Consider the following 19,770-nt stretch of genomic DNA (forward strand, 5'->3'; position numbering starts at 1 on the left):
ACCTGATGTGATCTTAGTGACGAAGTTAAGTCTGCAGTATGTGAGTATTGGTTGAAAGACTAACCGGGTGTGGAGCGTTGTAGTAATCATTCCGTATTAGGGACTTAGGCAGAAGTTACGAGTGCAAGTGGTGATCGCGGAGGTCAAGTGGTCTGTGGGTATTGGAAGTGTATTGACCTAATAGAGTATGTTAATATGTTATTATTTGTCAGAGTCTATTCTTTGTAATTAAATGACAAAACCCGACGGCCTTTAAATACCTTCCATATGTTCACTCATTGTGTTCCAGTACAAACCTAGTGGTACGCCTCAAGGGTCTGGTGTGTGTAGGAGTACACGGTGGTAGTAACGGTTGCTGAGGCAAGGTGTTATGTGTTGTGTAATCGCTGTGTTTGGAATGAACCGGGGTTCAGCGTCACGACATATTTGGTGGCAGCGGTGGGGTGAATGTGGGCCAGCGTGGGCCATGTGCGGGACAGGTGTGGGCCGAGTGGGCCGCACCATGGAGTTTGTTTTATATCGTCGGTATGGTGGTAATAGTGAGAAACCGTTGCTAAGGACAAATCAAGCATGAAAACTACGTAATTTGAAGTCAATTAAATATCATGTAAAGTGTAGATTAGATATTTTAAAGATAATTAAATATTACGTAAAGATTAGAGCGATTTCTGGCATTGTCAGACGTAGATGCAGAAAATAGGCGCAGTGAATTATGGACGCCTAAGCATTGAGAGCGACGCGTAATTTGACGTCTGGGGTTCGACGTCTAGTGTACCGTGGAGAGGTCCATTGAGAATTTTTGTGGGTGCAGGTAGCATTACGCAGAGTGTTACCGTGGGACACGGGGAGCGTGTCCCGTTGGTGGGGGTGTGTGGCGCCAGGTGTAGTGCATGGTTGTGTATTAGCGTTTGGACGCTGGACAGTGCATGGTTGTATATTGGCGGTTGGATGATTGTGAGAAGTGTAATGCATGTGTAGTGGCGTATTAGACGCCAGCGTAATTCATACAAATTACTGTAGTGAATTGTGCATGTTTTGACTGATGATATTATGGATGTAGTATAGTGCATGACATTGTTTGCATTGTAGCGCCAAGGTGTAGCATGTGTAGCATTACTGGGTATTGTAACGCCGGGTGTATTGTAGACATTAGCGTTGAAGTATGTTAACGCAGGTGGTAGTGTGTGGTGGGTGGCCACTACACAAGATATTATACCTGACGAATGTGGGTCAGGTAATTAACGGATTAACAGAGAAAAGGGAGTGTGTGTGTTGCATTTGGTTACTTATTGGTGGTGATGTCTCGTGGCGTTGGGGACGCCGTGTGTTGTGTTGAGGGCGTTGGGCACGCCGTGTGTGGTGTTGAAGGCGTTGGGCATGCCGTGTGTGTGTTGTGTTGATGGCGTTGGGGACACCGAGTGTTGTGTTGATGGCGTTGGGGACGCCGCGTGTTGATGGCGTTGGGGACACCGAGTGTTGTGTTGATGGCGTTGGGGACGCCGGGTGTTGATGGCGTTGGGGACGCCGGGTGTTGATGGTGTTGGGGACGCCGGGTGTTGATGGTGTTGGGGACGCCGGGTGTTGATGGCGTTGGGGACGCCGGGTGTTGATGGCGTTGGGGACGCCGGGTGTGTTGTGTTGATGGCGTTGGGGACGCCGGGTGTTGATAGCGTTGGGGACGCCGGGTGTTCATGGCATTGGGGACGCCGGGTGTGTTGTGTTGATGGCGTTGGGGACGCCGGGTGTTGATGGCGTTGGGGACGCCGGGTGTTGATGGCGTTGGGGACGCCGGGTGTGTTGTGTTGATGGCGTTGGGGACGCCGGGTGTGTTGTGTTGATGGCGTTGGGGACGCCGGGTGTGTTGTGTTGATGGCGTTGGGGACGCCGGGTGTGTTGTGTTGATGGCGTTGGGGACGCCGGGTGTGTTGTGTTGGTGGCGTTGGGGACGCCGGGTGTGTTGTGTTGGTGGCGTTTGGATGCCTGGTATGGAGTGTGGTGTTGTGGAGTATATGGTGGCGCAGGGGCGCCAGGTAGTGGTCGGTAAGGTGAGTATTGGCGTAGCAAGGTCGGTGCGTTAGGACGCAGGAAGTGGTTGTGGGGATGTGTGGCGTTATATTGAGGTCATCAGTGGTTGGGATGGCCAGAGGTGATGGTGTGTTGGAGTGGGTAAGTCTTATGGATAAGATGAAATGTGGATAATTGCAAGAGTTGGTGGCTGCAGTAGGCGAGCCAAGTCGATATATCTAGCAACACTCATAAAAGACTAATAAAAATTCATTATTTTCATTAAAATTTTCATTAATTAAGTCGGAGTGGATAAGTCTTATGGATAAGATTACAAGGTAGAATTTCAAAATTTCAGGTGTTGGTGGTTGCAGTGGGCGAGCCAAGTAGATATACTAATTTCTCATTAAGTTGTTACAGGAATCTCGCTAGAGGCGAGCCAGTGGCAGTATGATGCTTTAGTGACATAAGTTGGAAATTATTTTAATGAGGTATTTATTGTGATAATGTATGTGCATGTATATACTGTATATTACCTCATCGGCACCATTACTGAGTGTTAGGCTTGAGAAAGTCCCCCGGGAACATGTCACAGAGCTTCAGGTAGAGTAGAAGGGAAGCCATGAGGCTACACTCAGTAATTCTAGAAAAAAAGGGGGGAGGAAGTGAAGCCAACGTGACGTTATAGGCGAAATTCGCCCCCTAACATCAAAGCAGGGATAAGGGCCAGCTGCAATGGCTTTGCAGCTGCGTTCAGGCTATATACAGGGAGAGAGTAAGGAGCCGAGGGGGTGTCATGTAATGATGGGATCGAGCCAGGGGGCTCCGAGGTAATATTTTGCAGGTACAGGGGTCGGGAAGGTGTGAATACAGGTGGACACACTCTGGGCAGATGGGCCTAGAGTAATGTGCTACAGCTGTGGTGAGCACAGCAAGGAAGGATGACCAGAGAGCTGTGAGGTATCTACAGCGTTCTGGGGTTGGTGCCCTGGAACGAGACGTCAGCACAGACCCGAGGGAACATGACCCTGGGGTAGGAATCTTCGTTGCTCTGGAGGCCAGGATCACGTTACCTCAGAGCAACGATGGGACATTGACAACATTCACCAGGCTGGACAGCCTGGGTTTTGTCTGGGTCATGGACGATCTATGACCTAGCAACCATGGGACACGAAGACAAGAGAAGTGATGCTGCCAATTGTAGAGGAGGCCAGTGAAACATTGTGTGACCATTGTAAGCCCTTATGTCAACAGTACAGGACAAGATGTTAAATTGTTATTAACTTGTTACTAAGGATGAAGAACCTTAGATATATATGTGTTGTGTATATATTAATGACTAGTGTCATTTCTGTTTAAGTGCCAGCATTCTGGTCCATGTAATTTTATGGTTATGTTTGTATGAAAATTTATGTCAGCAGTTTAGGTATATGTGCATTGTTGGAGATGGGAAAAATTATTACAGACTATTTTACCTATGCTGTGATGTGAATATAATGTATATGTTGGAGAAGTGTTGTGAGTCATGTCGGGGAACTTTTTAATTTAGTTCATCGTGTACATGATGAACTTATTGGATGAATTTTTAGTTGTACATATATGGTGGGTGCATCCTCCAGGTCCTTGCACTAATGGAACCATTGCAATGATGCATATGGGGACATATGCGTGTTTAAGGAGGGGAGTGGTGTTGTAATTCACAAGTTAGGAGGGATTATTAACTAGAGGATCATTACTACAACACTTAACGAATGATGGTTGGAAGTACATGTTAAGTAGACAGACTATGGATCAAATATCTAAGAAAGGTCAAGGGATTAAGACCGCAGCTGCTTAGCCTAATTAATAATTCCTGGAAAGAGGACTCAGGCTTCTAGGGATAAGGTTAATCGGATTATACCTTCCTTGAGAGGCGTGGTGAAATGTTTGAGGCCATGGTTGGCTAAAGTTAGTCTGATTGTGGGAGTTGAACTGAGAAATCCTCTGGATCTCCGTTGTGGCAGCAGCGAAGTGTAGCAGACAGCTATGCGAGAACCTGATGTGATCTTAGTGACGAAGTTAAGTCAGCAGTATGTGAGTATTGGTTGAAAGACTAACCGGGTGTGGAGCGTTGTAGTAATCATTCCGTATTAGGGACTTAGGCGGAAGTTACAAGTGCAAGTGATGATCGCGGAGGTCAAGTGGTCTATGGGTATTGGAAGTGTATTGACCTAATAGAGTATGTTAATATGTTATTATTTGTCAGAGTCTATTCTTTGTAATTAAATGACAAAACCCGACGGCCTTTAAATACCTTCCATATGTTCACTCATTGTGTTCTAGTACAAACCTAGTGGTACGCCTCAAGGGTCTGGTGTGTGTAGGAGTATAGGTGGTAGTAACGGTTGCTGAGGCAAGGTGTTATGTGTTGTGTAATCGCTGTGTTCGGAATGAACCGGGGTTCAGCGTCACGACACAGGTAGGCTGCTCCATGTTTCTTACATACAAAAAATGTAAATAATAAAAATAATGAAGAATTTTGAAAACCAGTACAAATGTCAAAAAGGTTCGTTCGGTGGTCTACAGGTCGGCTGCTCCATGTTTCTTAAATAAAAAAAATAAAAAAAAATAAAAGAACTGTGGAAACAATGTGAAAATGGACAAATGCCATAAAGGTTCATTCAGTGTTTGTCAGGTAGGCTGCTCCATTATTGAGACTTAAGTGACAAATACAAAACAAATGGAATACATTTGAAACAAAGAAAGATTGTCATAATGGAGCAGCCTACCCAACAAACACTGAACGAACCTTTTGCTATAACGAATATGAAAGACAAGGGCTGCTGGCTGGGTAGGTACTGCGTTAGCAACCACTTGTAGCACACGTGCCTCTGGCTCTCAAACACCTGTCCCACAAGGTGTTGAAAGACTGCGCTCAGTCGGTGAAATTCAGACCCTATTGTTTGAAGAACATAAGGGTCATAACATTGGTGAAGCTAGGCGCAATAAGGGCTTAACACAATGGTCGGATGCCAGTGATACAGCACCTATAAGGATGATACAGCGAGCGTATCCAGTTGTAGCTCTGAGCCCCACCCTTGCCATCTCCAATTTATATAGATGATACAAATGAATCGGTTTCTGTTTTCAGTGATGATGCATCTGATACAAGTAGCATAGATGAACAGTGTTAGCGGCTTCCATGGTGGTGTTGTCCATAGATATTTTCAAGAATACCTGAATCTCTTCCTGACTGTTGGACACTCTTTGAGGCTAGCTGAATCTCTTCCTGTGTGGGACCTTACAAAGCGATCTTTTCAAGACTACCTTACAAATTGACCTTTTCCTATAATCGTTTCAATACTACCTTATGCTTTACAAGCTTGGCTACATACCACCTACAAGTACTAAAGTAAGTAAGTAATTATCAAAAGAAGGCACCAAACCGGGAAGGCTATGTAGCACCATCAAACATGCAAAATAATCAGAGGGCGCTAAATATCACCAAGGATGCCAATACGAGAACAAAAACGCATAAGGCGAACGATATCAAAAGTAACCGAGTCACCAAGAATTCTATCGAGGGACAGGTGACCGCGAGGGGCGGTCGGAAAGCAAGACACACGCTCGTCCTGGAAGTCAGGACATTCAAGAAGGACATGCACGACCGTAAGAGGGACAATGCAACTAGGACAATAAGGAGCAGGGCGGCGCTCCATCAAGTGACCATGGGTTAAGCGAGTATGGCCAATACGCAACCTCGCCAGAGCTGTTTCCCACCGCCGGTTACGGTGGAAGGAGGACGGCCACGAGGAAACACAACATTTAAGAGTACGGAGCTTGTTGCCAGTAACAGACAACCAAGAAGCCTGCCAACGGGTAAGGACCGAGGAATGGATAACCGGGTAAAAGTCGGAATACGGAATGCCTTTACGAGAGATGGGACAAGAGTGGACAGCTTCCTTAGCGGTAGCATCCGCACGCTCATTTAAAGACACACCAACATGGCTGGGAACCCAACAAAACTGAACCGACTTAAATTTACTGTGAACGAGAAACAGCCAATGCTGGATCTCGACAACTACTGGATGAACCGGATTAAAGGACCCGAGAGCCATGAGGGCACTACGAGAGTCAACAACAACCACAAAGGAAGACTGACAATGAGAAAGCAGGAGACGAAGAGCATAGAGAATAGCATAAAGTTCCGCTGTAAAGATGCTAGTCACCGGAGGCAAGCGACACATATAAGTGCGATCAGGAAAAACAACAGAGTAGCCAACACCGTCCGCTGACTTAGACCCATCGGTGAAGACAGAAACGGAGCGGGAGTGAGAAGAAAAGTGCTCGAGGAAAAGGCGTTTTAGAACCGTAGGAGGGGTAAAAGCTTTAGTGATACGGGTCAAGGAAGTACAAAACCGCGGAAGAGGGACCCTCCACGGGGGCAAAGAAGGAACAACACGAGGAGAAACATCAGAAATACGAACGGAGAGAGAATCCTGTAGGCGAGATAACCGGACAGAAAGAGGGAGGTGGTGAAGAGGAACAGGAACCGCAGGAGGGGTAAAAGTTAAAGCACGACAGAGGCGAGAGGAAGGATGTTGCAAGGACCGCGCAAGATAGCGAAGACAGTAGCGATCACGACGGTCCTGGAGAGACAGGAAGCCAGTGTCAACATACAAGCTAAGGACGGGAGTCGAACGAAAGGCACCAGAACTGAGGCGCAACCCAGTATGGTGCAAAGCATCAAGACGGCGAAGAGTAGAAGGAGAAGCAGACGAGTAAGCAGGGCAACCATAATCGAGCTTAGACAGGACGAGAGAGGAATGTAAAGCAAGGAGAGTGCGCCTATCTGCCCCCCAAGAAGTATGGGACAAGACCCGAAGAAGGGTAAGGGCCTTAGAGCACTCAACACGGAGGTAAGAGATATGGGGAGACCAAGACAAACGAGTGTCAAGGAATAACCCCAAAAGCTTCGCGGAATCTTTGTATTCAAGGGGATGACCATAAAGTGACAAAGAGGGACGAAGAACAACCCGTTTCCGCGTAAAAGTCATGGCACAAGTCTTAGAAGTAGAGAACTTGAAGCCATGACCTGTGGCCCAAGACGACACGGCATCAATTGCATGTTGAAGCCGGCGTTGAAGGAGAGGCGAATCATCACCCTGACAACAAAGGGTAAGATCATCGACATAGAGAGCGGAGAAGACACCAGAAGGAAGAGAGGAAAGAAGACCATTGAGGGCAACCAGAAAAAGAGTAGTGCTCAGAACACTACCCTGGGGCACACCTTCGTATTGCTGAAAAGAGGGAGAGAGAGCGGTACCAAGGCGCACCCGAAAGGAACGACGAGAGAGGAAGCTGCGGAGAAAGAGAGGGAGATGACCACGAAGGCCAAAAGAATGAAGTTGAGATAGGATATGATAACGCCAAGTGGTGTCGTAAGCCTTTTCTAGGTCAAAAAGGACGGCTACAACGGAGGTCTTCGCAGCAAAAGCAGTACGAATATAGACCTCCAAGTTCACCAGGACATCTGTCGTGCTGCGGCACTTACGGAAACCAAATTGAGAAGGGGAGAGGAGGTGATGGTGTTCCAGGAACCACATCAGACGAACGTTAACCATACGTTCAAAGAGTTTGCAGACACAACTTGTGAGAGCAATAGGGCGAAAGTCCTTAGGGGAAGTACCCAGAGACCCCGGTTTGCGAACAGGGAGGACAACGGCATCGAGCCAGTCCTCAGGGACTGACGACGACTCCCAGATCCGATTATACAGACTCAGTAAATACTGAGACGTGCTCGGAGGGAGATGGCGAAGCATCTCATAATGAATACCATCGGAGCCCGCCGCCGTAGAACCGCAGAGGGCCAGGGCAGAACGAAGTTCAGAGAGAGAGAAGGGATCATTATAGGGAAGCTGAAGATGAGTGCAGAAATCTAAAGGACGAGACTCAAGGACAGGTTTACGAAGAAGGAAAGATTGGGGAAGATGAAGACCAGAGCTAACAGAAGAAAAGTGGGAACCCAGTTCGGAAGCGACCTGCAACGGGTCCGCCACAAGAGTATCATGGAGGTGAAGGACCGGTGAAACATCGGGAACGAACTTACCCGCTATCTTGCGGATACGCTTCCAGATCTGGGCCAGAGGGGTCTCGGACGTAATTGTTGAGACATAAGATGCCCAACATTCACGTTTAGCCGTACGGATGGCCCTACGGGCCAGCGCACTCGCTTTCCGAAAGGAAAGAAAAGAATCGGTCGTCTGCCTACGGCGGTGCCTCTTCCAGGCTGCACGCTTACAGCGGACAGCCCGAGCACAGTCCGCATTCCACCAGGGAACGCACTTCCGGGGACCCCGAGAGGAAGAGCGAGGAATAGAGCGGAGGGCAGCGTTGAAGACAGTGTCATGAAAAAGAAGGAGAGCGCGAGAGAGAGGCAGAAGGGAGAGGTCAGAGAGAGCAGCACTGAGGGTAAATAGGGTCCAGTCTGCCTTAGCAAACTGCCACCTAGGGAAAGAGAGGGAAGGGCGAAAAGAGAAAAAGGAAACAAGGATGGGGAAATGATCACTTCCATGGAGGTCATCAAGAACCTGCCATGTGAAATCTAAGTAAAGAGAAGAAGAGCAGAGAGAAAGATCAAGACAAGAAAGGGTGCGAGTCCGAGAGTCCAAATGAGTGGGCTCACCAGAATTCAGAAGAGACAGGGAAGAAGAGAGGAGAAACGGCTCAAGGAGGCGACCCCGGGTATTCGTCAGAACGTCACCCCAAAGAGAATGACGACAATTGAAGTCACCCAGCAGGAGCACAGGCTCCGGCAAGGAGTCTAGGAGGTGTTTCAAATCAGGAAGAGAGAGCGGGACACTAGGGGGGAGATAAATGGAACAAACTGTGTACCATTTCCCCACAAAGATACGAGCAGCAGAACAATGGAGAGGCGAAGGAAAAAGTAAAGGAACAAAGGGAACATCAGCCCGAATCAAGAGAGCAGAAGAATTAGAAGCCCCAGCAATGGCTGGGTGGGGGGGGAGAGAAAGGAATAGCCACGAAAACGACCAGGACGAGCACCAAGCATTGGCTCCTGGAGACAGACACAAAGGGGCGAAAACCGCGAAATCAGAAGTTGGAGTTCGAGGAAATTAGCGTAATAACCTCGAACGTTCCATTGAAGAATGGACAACGACAAGAAGAGAAAGGACAAAAACAGAGAACAAGGAAGAAACAAAGGCGAAAGAGCAACAGAGCACGTTAAAGAATATCAGGGTCAGCAAAGTCAGGGTTAGGGGGCATGGGTTAACTGAGCAAAAACGGAGGGAAGGAAACGGGAGAACAGATCAGAGGTGGGCGGGCAGGGTCCGGAGGAGGAGGAGGAGGAGGAAGAGGAGGAGACAACGGAGAGGAGCAGTCAAGGACAGCAGCAGGAAGAGGGGGAGTAGAAAGAGGGGAGCGCACCTCAGCAAGAGCAACAACCGAAAGGGAAGCAGGGGCCAAAGAAACCTCCGTAGCAGGAACAGGGGGCGCAAGCACTGAAACGGGAGGGGAAGGAGCAACAGAGCCAGAAGTAGGAGCTGAGGAAGAAAGCGAAGTCTTCTTACCCGCCGGGGAAGAGGGAGGAGAGGAGCCAGGCTTCCGCTTCTGACTTAAAGAGACCGGTGTCCCAGCAACTACGTACCGGGCAACGGATTCCAGTGTCTCAACAGGAGAAGCCGAACGAGAGCACACACGACGGCCGTTAGGAGAGCGATGGACATCCGCCCGCACCGACAGGCGGTGGGGAGAGCCGATAGATGGAGGAAGAGGATGGGAAGGAGGATCGGAGGGGGACGAGGAAGAAGACACAGGAGACACGACAGACCGGGTAGAAGGAAGGGGAACCCCAGACAGAGGACCAGGAGGAGGATCCTTCGGGAGAGAACCCAAAGGAACAAAGGAGGGGGCAGTGGGCGCATCAGGGTCCAAGGCCCGGAAACGGTTGTGAGTCTGAGGAAGGCGGGAAGGACGAGGAGAGGAAGAGCGCAACACGCGAGCATAAGAGATATTAGCAAAAGGCGGGAGCCGGCGAACCTGGCGCCTCGCCTCAGGAAAAGATAAACGCTCCCGGTGCTTCAAGTTGAGGACGGCTGCCTCAAGCTTGTAATGGACACACGCACGGGAGAAGGTAGGATGGGCCTCACCGCAGTTGAGGCAACGAGCCTGGGGAGAAGTGCACTCCGACTTAGAGTGACCTTCACTCCCACACAAAGGACAGAGAGAGACAGTCCCAGAGCAGCGGAGGGCACCATGCCCAAACCTCCAGCACTTGTTACAAAGTCGAGGAGAAGGAATATACTCCTGGACAGAGCACCTAGCACCAGCAAGAATGACAAAGGATGGAAGGGTCCTACCATCAAAGGTGATCTTCACAACGCGAAGGGGTTGACGGCGACGACCACGAGGGGGACGAGTAAACGAGTCAACCTGGAGGACAGAATGGCCTTGGGCATCAAGGATATGCCGAATATCATCGTGGCAATCCTGCAGATTCCGAACACCGGTCGCAACATGGGGTGGGAGGAGAATAGTGCCAACACTGGCATTCATCTGAACGTTCTTGGAGACCCGAACAGGGATCTCGCCAAGGCAAGATAAGGCAGCCAAGCGGGAAGCCGCATCCTGAGAAGGAGCAGCAACGACACGTGTACCGAGACGAGTGGGGTTGAAAGTAACAGACGCATCCACGGAATCTACAAGATGCCGATGGAGGGAGAAATCGTCAGGAGGCGCAGAATCAAGAGGGAGGAGATCAAAGTATTTGGCCCAAGAAGCAGGACCAAACAAAGCCTGATACGCATCAGCACGAGAAGGAATCGAGCGAGTGCGGTTGGGGCGCGAACGGCGTTGAGAACCCCTAGAGAGAGAGGGGTCAAAAGGCGCAGTAGTCACAACGAAAGACTTAGCCACACCAGGGGACGAAGTGGTCACCACCGGGGGCTGGAGGCTCGACCCAACCACAGAGGAGGGAGGGGAGCTGGGGGAAGAAGTCAGGACGGTCAAAGGAGGAGCAAGGTCGGGGCCCAACGCAGCGGGAGCTACAGAGCCTGGTCTTCCAATACAGGCCGACTCGGGGGCTTGGTCGCCCACCCCACGAGCCTGAGAGGGTACAACGGAAACATTCAACGACATAGAAACGAAAAGTGACAAATTCATCCACGAATGTGCCCCCATACCCACCATGGAGCCACAATTAGAGGCAGGACACCCAACAGGAAGGTATCGCCGATCATGCCGGGGCCCCCTAGGGGTGCGTCGTGAGTATACGCCCCACAAACGCCACCTTAAGAACCGTCAGTCCGTCGAGATCGGGTTCAGCGACGAAAGGGGGATTGACAATAAAAGGTTCCCCTCGCTCGAGACGTTGGGTACTACAGTTCTACGGGTGCAAGAGTATGCCTCCTCAAGCACCCGGGCGTCAAAATAGAAGAAGTCCAAAGAAAGAATCCAAAACAAGCAAAAGGTCGGCAGGAAACGACAAGCAGATAGGAGAAGAGGGGGAGAAAAACGAAACATAAGGAAAAGGAAAAGCGATCCGGCACAATTGGAGAAGACAGCAGCAGGAGTGCAAGGCCAGAAAAGGACAGAGGACTGCCCAACGGAGCATCACACTCCGGCAGCCGTCCACCAAGCCCCCTCACGACGCCAACGGGCCGGATGGGGAGGGGGTACAAGTACTAAAGCCAAGGGTGCACGCGAGTGCGTTATTTGCAAGCATACAGAACGATGAAACAGGAAACGAAAATCTATCTGTAGCTGGTGCAAGGAGAGCAAAGTCGCGCTGCGTACCATGGACTAATTCGTTGACTATTACGCACCTCCAAAGTACTGAGTGTGTAATATAGTGTGTTACTGTGTAAATAGTATGTGAAACTGTACATATTGTAATTTTAGTGAATTTTTACCGCGTAATATTGTGACAATAAACATTTATTGTGGACACATTACTGACACATGTATCACAGTTCCATGGAAAATTATGAACATTCTACGGTATACATATTGTAAAGGTCACAAATATGCATCATATACGATGAAAGAAACAAATAAAACCGATTGGAAATACATAGAAAAAATATTTGAAAATATATTTGTGGCAACACACGGTGCTTGAATGGCCTGCGCGACCGTGTCTGGGAGCTTCACACACGGGTGACCAGCCCCTGATGACGTCACAGCGCACCTTGTCCACGCCCTCACACCCAAAGTAAGTGGAATTTAGTAATTATTCTTACATAGACATGTTCAGGGAACGTAATTTATCTTCTTACAAAGAAAAATAATATTTTGGGGAACATTTGATGTCATGCACACTGGGGGAATTTCACAAACACAGTGCATCACACTGGTTACGTTGGGGACACTCGTTTTGTATGACGTCCGTTTCACATGACGAACATGGAACGGATTAAATTCTTTACTCGAGGTACCACTGTACTTATATATAACCTGTGTATATAGTGTAATAACCGATAAAGTATTTGTTTACTGTTTGATGAACATAATTGAATCAACAATTTGCACACCATATTTGTGAGTACAGCGATGATTCACTCATTTTATTATATAAATATTTCACACTACACACTATTGAATAATATTACAGCAAAAAACTATGAAAAATCAGAGACATTGAAATAATTAGGTAATTATCTCTTTGTGGTAGCTCCTGCCTGACAGCTGGCGAGCAACAGACCGCCTGGGACGCAAGCTGAGTCAGCCCCTTTTTTTTCCCAGACTTCCCCGCACTAAAGCGGGCAATATATGCCACTTACGATTTTTTTATTATTTTTCCCATGATCAGTGAACACAAATTAACAGGTTTGGAAGAATTTTTTTTTTTTTATGGGCCTGTGGGTGTCAATGGTATATAGCCATGCGCCATTTAAGGGTCCATACCTCACAAGTGAGACCTTCTCTGCTTCTCCTCCCGAAAGCACTAACACTGAGTCAGTGCCTTCCAACTCGGAAATCCTTATTGATCTTCATAACTATTTGCAGGACAGTAATAGTGCTCCTCTCATCAGAATCTTCAAAGAACATCAGAAGTTGTTCAGCGATGATCCACAGGAGTGTAATGTGGTTCAGCACGACATCCAGCTACTCCCTGACACCCGGCTGATTCGTCAACCATTCTACAGAATCAGCCCGAGCAAAAAGGAAGTCATGCGTGCTGAGGTACAGTACCTCCTGGATCATGGGCTGGCCACCCCTTGTGAGTCCCCTTGAGCCTCACCCTGCATCTTGGTGCCGAAACCGCAAGGTAAAGTGAGGTTATGTACCGATTACTGGAAATTGAATCTTGTGACTATCAAGGATGCTTATCCATTACCTAGAATAGATGACATCCTTGACGCCATTGATAATGTTCGGTATCTATCAAAGTTAGACTTACTCAAGGGATACTACCAAGTGTGTTTGACGGAGCGAGCTAAGGAAATATCTGCCTTTACCACTCGTTTTGGCCTTTACAGATACGAACGCCTTCCATTTGGACTATGTAATGCCCCGGCCACCTTCTAGCGAGCTCTCAACCGCGTCATCCAGGGCTTAGATAACACGTACGCCTACTTGGATGACATCGTTGTGGCAACCAACACCTGGAGTGAACATCTGTAACGATTGTTTGCCAAGCTCCTGACAGCCGGCCTCACCATCAACTTGAGCAAGTCCACCTTTGCTAAAAGTAAAGTGCGTTATCTTGGTCATGAGATAGGGAGTGGCAGCATAGCTCCGTTAAACATACATACCCAAGCCATCCAGCATTACCCACAGCCTACCACCAGGAAGCATCTCCTGCACTTCCTTGGTCTTGCCTCCTACTACCGTAGGTTTGTGAAGAATTTTAGTACGGTGGCGACACCATTGATCACTTTAACCAGCCCCAAGCAACGGTATCATTGGACCATTTAGCAAACCATTGCTTTTGAACAACTTAAATTCCTGCTCTGTTCTAATCCTATTCTCGCCTCGCCAGATATCACGAAGCCTTTCATCCTCCATGTCGACGCCAGTGGTACCGGCATCGGGGGTGTCCTGATGAAACAATGCGGCGAGGAGGTTCTACCTGTTAGCTACTACAGCTACAAGTTAAAACCACACCAGAAGAATTACAACACTATCAAAAATGAGCTACTCTCCATTGTCCTGAATTTACAGCACTTTGAATCATACCTGCAAGGTGCTCGGTCTACCACCATCTTCTCGGACCACAATCCCCTACACTTCCTGCATCAAGCCCAATTCAACAATCACCAGCTTCTATGATGGACTTTGTATCTGCAGAATTTCAACCTGGAGATCTTCTACATCAAAGGTTCTGACAACATCATAGCAGACGCCCTCTCCAGAGTTTATGAGGTAGAGACAGCTCCACCTACCACACTACCACCTGAAGACGTAACTTCACCCGTAAGCGCAGGCTTCGGGGGAGAGTTGTGACGATAATCTCTTTCAAGAGAGATTGAGCCTGCTCTTCTCTACATCAAGTTATGTATGTTATACAAGCATAAGATGCTACCTTCAAGATACATCTACCAGTAGCACAAAATGTTTTGACCAGGACGCAAACGTACCCAAGACTCACCCTCTACTCAACACTCTCTCCACCCTGGCTCGTCATCAACCAGCCAACTACCCTTCCCAGCCTGCCTGCTCCTGATTCATGATGCGCCGACTGCACACCTGCACTTCTGCACCTCAGCGCCTTCTACCTGAGTCAATGTCTGGGCTTGAACCAGCCATTGAAGTCAGAATATCCTTGTGCTCTCAAGCAGTGAACTACTAACTGATATCCGCTGTGTATCAGGTGGATGTTTCTCAGCTAGCGCCATATTCTCCGCCCCTGATCATTTTTCACTGTGTATTTATATTATTGTAGAGTAACTTCATCCCTATTCTTCATTAATATTATATGTTTTTGACTCGTTTGTTTGCATTGTACATAGCCAAGGGATTGTCTTTGTTTATAATTTGTTTTCTATATTAATTAAAGTTTCATTGTTCATACTATGTGTTTTGCTTGTCTTCCCTTACTTTACCATAGATAAACAGGCAAACAGTCTATTTTTTTTGGTAAGTGGTAAGTGTGACTAGGTATTGACACCTGCCATTAGGAGGAGTTCGGAACATCTACACTCCTACACTTTCCCGTCACAATATATATATATATATATATATATATATATATATATATATATATATATATATATATATATATATATATATATATATATATATATATATATATATATAGAAACTTTGGTAGCAGAAAGACTGCTACCAAAATATACTTACATATATATATATATATATATATATATATATATATATATATATATATATATATACTTTTAGACATACAACACCCACCAGGGACTTGAACCCTGGCCACCAAGATGGCAAGTACGCACTTATACCCACTGCACCATACTCAGAGCCCCTAAAGAGGTGGGAATTCTGGGGTATTTAACTCCCAGACACCCCATCCTCTCCAGGCAATGGTATAGTGAGAGGGAATTGACGTTTTCTATCAAGCCCTGTCATATGGGAGAACACGTGGTCCATGCTTAATGCATACACTTGCCTAAACACGCAAGGTAGAAGTATAGAAACTTTTAGACACACAACACTCACCAGAGGACTCGAACCCAGGCCACCAAGATGGCAGGCACGCACTTATACCCACTGCACTATACTCAGTGGGGTATAAGTGTGTATCTGCCACCATATATAGATATTGTTAGTATATTTTGGTAGCAGTCTTTCTTGTAAACATATGTTGTTGAATATGACCTAAAAGGTAAGATTAATAATTCTAACACGAATCTTCTCAATATTTTTTATGTTTTTCTTCACTGTCGGTGGTAATAAAAATATCAATTCTTCGAAATTTATTCTTTAATTGTCTGACGCCTGAACGTGTTTTGCAATTCGTATTACATTTTCAAAGACTTAATTTACACACAAATTCTTCGTACTTATACTCTACTGGATGAGGTGATATGGTACAAAAGTTTTGGGTGAGGTGACAAACACAAGACAGAACACGAATCAATGGGTATAAATTGGATAAGTGAACATATGAATGAAAGTAACTGCAGAAGGCTTATTAGCCTATACTTCCTCTTGCTGCTTCCATATTGGTTCTGAGTCTTGAAGTAGGTAGAATATAGTTGGGCACTAATTAGCTGTTGATTGCTGGTGTTGACTTTTTGATGTGTAGTGCGTCGCTGAAGTCAAGCGGCCTGCTATAGCTGTACCTATCGATGATTGTTTGTTAAGACTTCTCTGGTGATGGTCTGGTTGTGGGAAGAGGTTATAGGTTCCTTAATGGAGCCCTGTTGGTTATGCATTGTTAATCGCCTGGAAAGAGATGTTGTTGTCTTGCCTATATACTGAGTTCTTTGGGGCTTACAGTCCCTAAGTGGGCATTTAAAGGCATAGACGACGTTGGTCTCCTTCAAAGCGTTCTACTTGATGTCTGGGGCGTTTTTCACGAGTAGATTGGCCGGTTTTTTTTTTTTTTGGTTTGATAATAAATTATCAATTGTATTTTCTGATTTTTGTCTGTAGGGATGACGTTCCTATCAACAATGTCTTTCAGGACCCTTTCCTCCATTTTATGAGCCGTCGAAAAGAAGTTCCTGTAAAATAGTCTAATTGGTTGTTCAAGTGTTGTGTTGGTTGACTCTTCAGAAGCTGCATGGCGTTTTGTCTTTCTTTTTGTGATGTCTTCATCGAAACCGTTAGAGAAGCTGTTGTTGACTAGAACTTGCCTTACCCTACAGAGTTCTTCATCGACTTCTTTCCATCCTGAGCTGTAGCTTAGAGCACGGTCGACGTAAGCGTTGACAACACTCCTCTTGTATCTGTCTGGGCAGTCACTATTGGCACTGTGGCACATTCCTATGTTTGTTTCTTTGGTGTAGACTGCAGTATGGAAGCCTCCGCTCCTTTCCGTGACTATTACATCCAGAAAGGGCAGCTTCCCTTGTTTTCTATCTCGTACGTGAAACTCAACACAGAATTCTTCTCAAATGACCCCTTCAGCTGCTGCAGACATCTGGCATCAGGTACCTATGCCAGATGGCTTACTTCCATTAATATAGATAAAGATTAATAAATCTACGATTAACGCTGCGATTAATAAATCCCAGTGTCCTATTCGCCTTATTACAAACATTCATGCATTGATCCTTTTGTTTTAAATTCTTACTAATCATAACTCCCAGATCCCTTTCGCAATCCGACTTCGCAATCTCAACACCATCTAGCTCGTATCTTGTAACTCTATCATCATTACCTAGCCTCAGAACTTTACATTTATCAGCATTAAACTGCATTTGCCAATCCTTTGACCATTTCAAAACCCTATCTAGATCAATTTGAAGTGATAGTGAGTCCTCCGAATTAGTTTCCCTACCTACAGAGTTCTTCGTTGACTTCTTTCCATCCTGAGCTGTGGCTTAGAGCACGGTCGACGTAAGCGTTGGCAACACTCCTCTTGTACCTGTTTGGGCAGTCACTATTGGCATTGAGGCACATTCCAATGTTTGTTTCTTTGGTGTTGACTGCAGTATGTTAGCTTCCGCTCTTTTCCGTGATTGTTACATCCAGAAAGGGCAGCTTCCCATTGTTCTCCATCTCGTACATGAAACTCAACACAGAATTTTTCTTAAATGCCTCCTTCAGCTGCTGCAGACATTTGGCATAAGGTAACTGTGTAAAAATGTCGTCAACATACCTGCAGTATATGGCGGGTCTCAGGTCCATGTCAACTAAGACCGTCTGCTCGATGGTGCCCATGTAGAAGTTCGCAAACAGGACACCTAGGGGAGAACCCATGGCAACCCCATCTACTTGCTTATACATGTGCCCATCTGGGCTCACGAAGGGTGCCTCTTTAGTGCAGGCTTGGAGTAGTTTCCTCAGTATGCTTTGTGGCATGTCAAGAGGATTGCAAGCTGGGTCACGATACACTCTGTCTGCTATGATCCCGATTGTCTCGTCCACAGGTACATTGGTAAATAGTGACTCCACATCCAACGAGGCTCTTATTCCTGTGGCCCGTGCTCTGCACAGTAAGTCAAAAAATTCCTTTGGAGACTTCAAGCTGAAAGCACAGGGTACGTAAGGAGTCAGCAACCCGTTGAGTCGCTTAGCCAGTCTGTATGTGGGTGTGGGTATCTGGCTGATGATTGGCTGAAGTGGGTTTCCAGGCTTGTGGGTCTTGACATTTCCATAGGCATACCCAGGTTTGTATTCCCCAACAACTTTTGGCAGGTGAAGTCTGGATTTTTTGGCATTCATAGTTTCGATCAATCTGTTTACCTTCGTTTTCAATTCGGCTGTAGTGTCCTCCATTACCCTTTGGAATTTAGTTTGGTCAGAGAGTATGAGGTTCATTTTTGCCAGATATTCGTCAATTTTAAGAAAGACGTATATTGGCGATTTGTCATCTCTCCTAATGACTATCTCCTTGTTCTCACGAAGGCTCTTAGCTGCCGCTTTGAGTTCGGGGGAGAGTATGGTGCTTCTGTAGTTTCCCTGAAACTTTCCTCCTTCTGTAATAAGTTCTGCTTGCAAGGTGTCTTTAGTGGTAACCTTCTTTTGCTTCTCGAGGTCGAATATATCGTCCAATGGGATCTCCAACTCCACTTTCCGGGCCATCTCACTCGGTCTGGACATAACGTGACAGTTTATACCCAGATTTAAGAGAGTAATTTGGTCACACACAGAGATCACACTAACGTGATGCATCAAATGAACAAATCCACAAGGGCCGTGACGAGGATTCGAACCTGTGTCCGGGAGCATCCCAGACACTGCCTTAATCGACTGAGCTACGACAGGGTTAAAAGGATTGAAACCGAAGTTCTACTGAACTTACTGGATCCCGTAGCCTCTCCGAGGCACAAATCAGGCTTTTACACAACCCCCCCCCCCCCCACTGCACCCGAGCTATGTCAATAGGCCGTTCTCCCTCTTCGCCCTTACATCATCACACACAGAGATCACACTAACGTGATGCATCAAATTAACAAATCCACAAGGGCCGTGACGAGGATTTGAACCTGCGTCCGGGAGCATCCCAGACACTGCCTTAATCGACGAGCTGAATCCCCGTCACGAATCCTCTGGGATTCTCCCGGACGCAGGTTCGAATCCTAGTCACGGCCCTAGTGGATTTGTTCAGTAATTTGGTCTTCAATGAGGTTGATTCCAGCAAGGTTTAAGAAGTCATCTCTGGGTTGTGGAATCGTCATAGGTGCTCCAAATAATGTTGTCAGATTCTTGATGATCCTGGTTTCGGTGCTGTGGTGATGTCGATCTGTCAGGATGTCGAGGTGTTGGTCGATGCGAGTACGGAGGTCTTCGTTGATGTTGCTGTTCCTCCATTGGTTTGTAGCGTGGAGTAGTTGCGTTTTGCTGTCTTTGATCTCATTTTCTGCCTTGAGTATATGATGTCGAATCAAATCTTTGCGATATTTTATTGTGGAGGCTAGGTTTCTTGCTGATGGGTCTTGTGTTTTAATATTAGTATATTCCGGTAGGAGTCTTTCTTGTAAACATATGTTGTTGAATATGACTGAAAAGGTAAGATTAATAATTCTAACACGAATCTTCTCATTATTTCTTATGTTTTTCTTCACTGTCGGCGGTAATAAAAATATCAATTCTCCGAAATTCATTCTTTAATTGTCTGACGCCTGAACGCATTTCGTAATTCGTATTACATTTTCAAAGACTTAATTTACA

The 19,770-nt window shown here is 46.7% G+C and overlaps 2 protein-coding genes across 2 annotated transcripts in view; both read right to left on the reverse strand.

Annotated features, from left to right (window-relative positions):
- The window catches only part of LOC138351715 (ryncolin-4-like), a 413,646-nt gene that overhangs the window by 56,341 nt on the left and 337,535 nt on the right, over positions 1–19,770 (reverse strand). The window lies entirely within an intron of this gene.
- The window catches only part of LOC138351553 (putative golgin subfamily A member 6-like protein 19), a 30,648-nt gene continuing 30,068 nt past the window's right edge, over positions 19,191–19,770 (reverse strand). Inside the window, exon 5 of the mRNA XM_069303346.1 lies at positions 19,191–19,600. Coding sequence (XP_069159447.1) covers positions 19,191–19,600 — 410 coding nt within the window. The remainder of the gene's footprint in view (positions 19,601–19,770) is intronic.

Source organism: Procambarus clarkii, chromosome 50 (assembly GCF_040958095.1).
Source record: "Procambarus clarkii isolate CNS0578487 chromosome 50, FALCON_Pclarkii_2.0, whole genome shotgun sequence".
Taxonomy (NCBI): domain Eukaryota; kingdom Metazoa; phylum Arthropoda; class Malacostraca; order Decapoda; family Cambaridae; genus Procambarus; species Procambarus clarkii.